We start from the raw sequence: 6,641 nt of genomic DNA on the forward strand, positions 1-6,641 counted from the left end.
TAGCATAGTGGCTAAAGCACTTGACTGCTCACCAGAAGGCTGGTGGTTCAAACCCACCAGCCACTCCTCAGAAGGAAGGCTGGGCAATCCTACTTCCGTAGTGATGCTGCCTTGGAAACCCAAGGAGGGGTCGCTAGGAGTCGGAGCCGACTCGACGGCAAACAACAACAACAACAACACACACACACACACACACACATGTTGGCTGATAGTTCAAAACAAATTAACCCATATATAACTTCACTAAAAGACATGTACTGTGGTCTCATGGGACATCTCAGTTAACTGGCCTAATATTGTGTCAACTTGGCTGGGCCTGTTCTACCTCCCAGTTCACTGCATACTTCCCAGGGTTTTAAAAGCTTTCAAGTGATCATCCAAAGTACAATTGCTCACTCTTCACCTGGAGCAACAGAGGAAGAAGGAAAGTCAGGAGGAAATGGATGTGTGGTTAACTACCTTCAGGAACAACTGCCGTCTTTGCCATGAGACCAGAACCAGATGGTATCTGGTTACCACTACTGAACAGGTTGATCAAAGATTTGATACAAGAATTGTGATCAAAAGGGGGAAAATATAGAACATAATTTCAAATTTTTATGGAATCTAGAGTTTCTAGAGCCATGGAGGCTAGATGAACCCCAAAACAACTGCCCTAAGATAATCTTTAACTTAAACCCTGAAGTTTTTTTTTTTTTAAATTTTATTGTGATTTGGGTGAAAGTTTACAGAGCAAATTTATCTTCCATACAGCAGCTGACATACACTTTGTCTCATGACATTGACTGTAATCTCCCACAATGCAAAAGCTCTCCTCCCACTTCCTCTCCATAGTTACCTCTTCACTGTGCCCTTCCCTCCCATGCATTCCTGCCCCCTGAGCTATCTCCCTGTGCATACACAGCCCTTCTATTCTCCCATGATTGATATCTCCAAGGAGTGTATCTACCTAATGTAAATGTTCAGCTCATATGCCTGTCTTTTGTTTGGCTGGAAATCACAGGAGTTGGTCCAATTGCAGACCTGAGGGCAGCTAGGAGCCATAGTCCCTGTTAAACCCTGAAGTCTTCTTAAAGCTGAATAGTAGAATAACTAGTCAGGAATATCTATCTACCTGGAGCATTATGCTCTTTTAAGATCTATCTATATGGGATCAAACTGACAACAGCAACTCAAAAGATCAGATAGAAAATGTAGGAAGCAGTGAGTTTATCTTAATAGGGGAGGAACAACTCAGAAAAGGTGGGTGAGAATGGATGCACAACTCAAAGAATGTGATCAATGTCACTGAATTGTACATGTAGAAATTGTCAAATTGCTCCACCTTCTGCTGTATATATTCTCAACAATAACAAAATAAATTAAAAAAAAAAAAGGCATGCCTAGAATGTTCGTAGCTATACTATTCTTAACAGCCCAAAGCTGAAAACTTCTTTTATATCCATTAAAAGAAAAATAGGTAAATAAATTGTAGAACATTCACTCAGTGGAATACGGCCTAAAAATGAGCAATTCACAACTACACGCAATGATACGAATGAATCTCCTAAACATGTTATTAGCAAAAGAAGTCATACACCAATGAGTAAATACTGTATCACTTAACTTATATCAAGTACAAACACAGGCAAAGTTAATCTACTCTGTGAAAGTCAAGACAGCAGTTACCGTTGCAAGGGAGTAGGGGAAAGTAGTAACTAGAGGAAAGCATGAGAAAGGGCTTCTGGAATGCTAGTAATGCTGTTTCCTGACCTGGTATCACGGATGTGTCTGGTTTATGAAAGTCCACTGAGTCCAAGTACACCATGTGCACTTCCTATGTGTATTACATCTTAATGAAAGGTCATTTAAAAAATAAAGAAAAGGCAAGAGAAAATAAACATATTTCTTAAACTCAAAGAAATACTGCCACCATTGGCCAAGGCCATTTATTTATTTCAATGTTCATGAAAGTCATTTTGTATCTATCAAGTTGCAATAAAAAAATAAAGACTATCGTACCTGGACAACTTCAGTGCCTTCAATGATCTTCCTATAGTAGGACACAGATGGGGAACTAGCACTTCCTGCAACAATGTAGGACCTCTCTGGGTAAGCCAAGTCCCAAAATCTAGGGAAGAAGAAGAAAATGGTGATTAATGTCTGAAGGAGAATGGAAGGAACTAACGATCACTGGTTTGCACTCATCAATGTGCAGCTTATTTTCTTTGCATTAGGAAAAGAGATTTTTCTAGAACAGCATAAAATTATGTTTCAGATAAAGTATTAAGTTGTCCCTGCAAGATGCTGGTGATTTTAAACATTACAATGATGATAATACTTATAAAAAAATAACACCCTTATATTAACCAAAGTATTCATCCACATTTTATAATCCTTCTCTTTCAAGTATTATGAGTTAAATAATTCTTTTCACAATACTGTACCTTATTTTCATGTCTGAGCCAGCTGTTAGCAGGATAGGATTTCCATCTGCAGGACTACAGTAGATACCATGAACACTGTGAGAAGAAGGCTTAAAAGAAAGAAATATAGAGTCAAATAAAAGACATCAATATAGTTCATAAACAATGGTGCATTTTTAGAGGCAAGTTAACTGTCAGTAGCTTTAAAGATCATAGGAACATGATAACTGATGAGAGACTGATCTGTATGTCATAGCTACCTATTCCTTTCATTTAGGCTGTAAAATGCATTTGTTTTGTATGCCTCTGAACAGACAGGCATGGCCTGGTTAGCTCCCTGAAATTTTCTATTTTCATTTTCATGACCACCTTAAGTGGGACCCCCAACCAAAAAGAAAAAAAAAATCTTTCCTACCTTTTGGCCTAGTGAAGCACCCTTAGCAACATGACAATTGAAAACAAAGGTCACTAAGAGAGTCATGTTCCATTTGTTAATAACCTAAACTTCAATCTGGGATTTTACTAATTAACCTAGGTCTACTGGGGTTCCAAAGAGACACTATAAGCTTTACGAAGCTGGCAACCAGAACATCCAATGAAGCAGTTACTAGTACTCCTAAGGAACTGGAAAAAAACTATGCAGCACTAACCCTATGATTTTATTAAAAACACAAATTTAAAACATAACCCAAAAGCCCAACAGATCTCATGCTTGGTATAATGGGTGAAAGTGCTTAGATGTGGTAACACGCTTTTATAGAAAAAATGAGTCAAACCTGTAACTCAGAAAGAGGTGGTGCACTGCTGGCCCAAAGAGTAAATCTTCTGTCACCAGTCTCCATGTCCCACATGGACACTTCATTGTTGCCCTGAACAGCTAAGAGAGATAGAGGCCAGAATCATTACTCAGACAGGAGGACTTGGTTCTTGGAACTTTCATAACTTGGCAGATTATACAAGTCAGCCTGTACTGATTCCCATTTTTCCCTGGTGAAAAATACTGACTAGTGCTTTTAAATAACATTCTGGCCCTGTGACCAGACTGGAATATTTTTAATAGCCTCACCATAAATATTTACTAGTCTCCAACCAAGTGGAAAGAAAGGCAAAACATAACAGATCTTGCCCTTAAGAAATCTACATTGTAGAAACGAAGAGGGGAGAAAGTCTGTGAAGCATAAGACAATAAGAGAAAAAGAGAAAAGAGCAAAGTTCCACCTGAAATCAAGGAAGGAAAAGCTCACACGCAGTGGGTAAGAATCGAGGTCGCATCACAGAGAAGACATACCAGCTGGGACTGGCAGAACAGGTAAAACTGTACAGCTGGGTGGATACAGGTAGAAGGTAGAGCATTTCAAACAGAAAGAACAGAGTAAGGAAAAGACACAAAAGCAAAAATCTCTGGGCATTTTGAAGAAATAGGGTTAGTTGGTTCGAATGAAGCACTGTTGTGAAAGGGAGAAGAGGGGATGAAAGACAGAGAGAAAAAAAAAAAAAGATGAAGGTAGATGTTCTGGTTACCTAGTGCCACTCACAGAAATACACCACAAATGAGATGGCCTTGACAAACAGGAGTTTATTCTTAAATTTGGAGGCTTTAAGTCCAAATTCAAAGTGCCAGGCTCTAGGGGCTGGGTGAAAGCCCCTCAGCCTTGGGCTTCAGCTCTGCCTTCAGTGCCCAGCCCACTGACGCGAGAGTCATTTCTTCACTCAGACAGATGCTAGCTGCTATAGCTGAGAAACCCAAGGCTGACAAAACGGCACAGTCCCGATGTTACCAAACCACATGGCAGGCCATTAATTTAAGTTCACTGTAAGTCCCAAGGTCAGTAGAGCATGGCAGGCTGTTGAACAATGATATGGCTACATGTAGGGTCCAAGTGTGCCATAGGCTAGAGACCTACATGTAGGGTCCAAGCGTGCCATAGGCTAGAGACCATTCCCAAAGCTGCTTCTTATATTGGGAAACAGACCACATTCCCTAAGGCGCTACTCACAGTAGATTCCACCATGGAGTTGATTACCAGTTTCATCATGGGAAATACTACATCCAGCTGCTCAGTCATTTAACCAGGCCCAGCCAAGTTGACACACCAACTGAACTACCACAGTAGATTACAGAGAACTGGGACTATAAGCCTGGGAAAAGGCATCTCTAAGCAGGGAGAATGATACATTCCAGACTTCATTAATTCATTTACTGAACCATGCACTGTCCCAGGCACTGAGGAAAACATGATGAACAAAGAAGAAAAATTCTGTTTCATGGAACTTACATTCTAGTGAGGACAGTAAAAAAAATAAATAAATACAATAGCCCCAAAGCAGCAGTGTGCTTAGTTCAAGAAGTTAAGAGACCAGTGTGGCTGGAGCAGTGTGCATAGAAGATTAGTAGGAGACTTCCGGCAAAATGGAGGAACAGGCAGACAAGCAACATAGACCCTCTTCAACAAAGAAAAGAAAAACCAGTTAACAGAGATGCAGAAGATAATCCTGAAGCCCTGAGCTTTGAAAGGAACTATACAGAAGTGGATTGGGCACCAACTAGTGGAAAAACCTGAATGAAAACAGTGAGTTCAGAAACAGTCGGAGCTGAGGACTGTCAGCTACTTTTACCAGACCAACAGCCTGAATATTTCCAAGTGGTGTTGGGACCTGAGAATTGACGATGACTGCGCTGGTGGCCTATGACTAGGAAGGGAAACAGCAAGGAGGGAGACAACCTAAGCTGTTGACTTCCCACTGTCCGGAGGGCGCAACCATTTTGATTGTTTACATGCAGCAACCATTCTGGATATTTAAAGTGGCCAAGGGTGCAGCCATTTTGAATGTTTACAAGTGGCGGCCATTTTGGATATTTAAAGTGACCGAGGATGCAGCCATTTTGAATCTTTACAAGTGGCAACCATTTTGGATTTTAAAGTGATAGCATTCTCATCTGGATTCCAGGGACCTAAGAATAGGCTAGGCTGGCAGTTCAAACCCACCAGCCACTCCTTGGAAGGAAGGCTGGGCAATCTACTTCTGCAGTGATACCGCCTCAGAAACCCAAGGAGGGGTCGCTATGAGTTGGGTCCAACTCAACAGCACATAACAACAACAACAACAAGAATAGGTTCTGTTTGCCAAGGTCAGCAGAAACATACAAGAGGCTGACAAAAGGAAAGGAAACAGGTGGTGCACATATAAGTGCTATCCACTAGCAAATAGAGGAGCACAGCACAACACCCTGCTTGCGTAGATAACATACAAACAAAACAAAGAAAATGAAAATCATGGGCAAGTCACTCCAACATACAATCACCAATTAAATATAAACACAAAAACATCACAATGTCTTGGAGACAAGAGAGCATCACAGTCCACACAAAGAAGCAAAATAAAGCAGGAGAAACAAGTGACCAGGATACAGACCCAAAACACATCCTTGAGGAAGACACAGCATTGGAATTCCCTGATAAGGAATTCAAAAGAATTATATTTCGGTATTTCAACGAATTGAGAGACAGATCAAGGAAAACACAGAGAAAACCCTAGAATAATTTTGAAAGACAATACAGAAACAAAATGATAAAATAAATGAAAAATTAGAAATGGCACAAAATCTACATATAGAAATCCAGAAGATTAATAATAAATTTTCAGAAATAGATAAGACATTGAATGGGCAATACCCAATTCTGGGTTGAATTGAATCAATGGAAGACATAATTGAATCAATGGAAGACAGAATTAGGGAGATTAAAGGCAAATATCTGAGTACTTCTTTGGAAAGGGATAAATCAGAAAAAAGATCAAACCAAAATGAAGAAAAGCCTAAGGTTCATGTGGGATACCATCAAAAGGAATAACCTAAGTGTAATCAGAATTCCAGAACAAGAAGAGACAAATAAAACTATAGAGAAAACTGTTGAAGATTTGTTGGAAGAGAATTTTCCTGGTATGATGAAAGATGAGAATATATCCATTCAGGAATTGCAACGAACACCAAACAGGATAGACTCCAAAGGAAAATCACCAAGACATATTGTGGTACAGTAAATTACTTTGTGTGGCTTTTCTACCCATAAGTCTTTGTAAACTCCAAGGTGGGGTTTGCTATGAGCAACTGAGGAGCTCCTGATTGCTGAAGGTGTCCACCTGGAGTATTTCTGTTGGGAGTGGCACAAAACAATGTTCTGGGAGGTGCCCACTCTCTCTCAGGTGCTTAGAGTTCTGATGCTATAATTGGCTAGT

At 40.1% G+C, this 6,641-nt stretch overlaps 1 protein-coding gene across 1 annotated transcript in view; it reads right to left on the minus strand.

The window, feature by feature from the left end:
- Positions 1-6,641, minus strand: part of PIK3R4 (phosphoinositide-3-kinase regulatory subunit 4) — a 91,492-nt gene that overhangs the window by 2,427 nt on the left and 82,424 nt on the right. The window contains exons 16-18 of the mRNA XM_007936842.2: positions 3,182-3,282; positions 2,427-2,515; positions 2,002-2,110 (exon numbers count right to left, since the gene is read on the minus strand). Of these exons, the coding sequence (XP_007935033.1) occupies positions 2,002-2,110; positions 2,427-2,515; positions 3,182-3,282 (299 nt within the window). The remainder of the gene's footprint in view (positions 1-2,001; positions 2,111-2,426; positions 2,516-3,181; positions 3,283-6,641) is intronic.

Source organism: Orycteropus afer, unplaced genomic scaffold (genome assembly GCF_000298275.1).
Source record: "Orycteropus afer afer isolate SDZICR_OR568_19922 unplaced genomic scaffold, OryAfe1.0 scaffold00003, whole genome shotgun sequence".
Lineage (NCBI taxonomy): Eukaryota > Metazoa > Chordata > Mammalia > Tubulidentata > Orycteropodidae > Orycteropus > Orycteropus afer.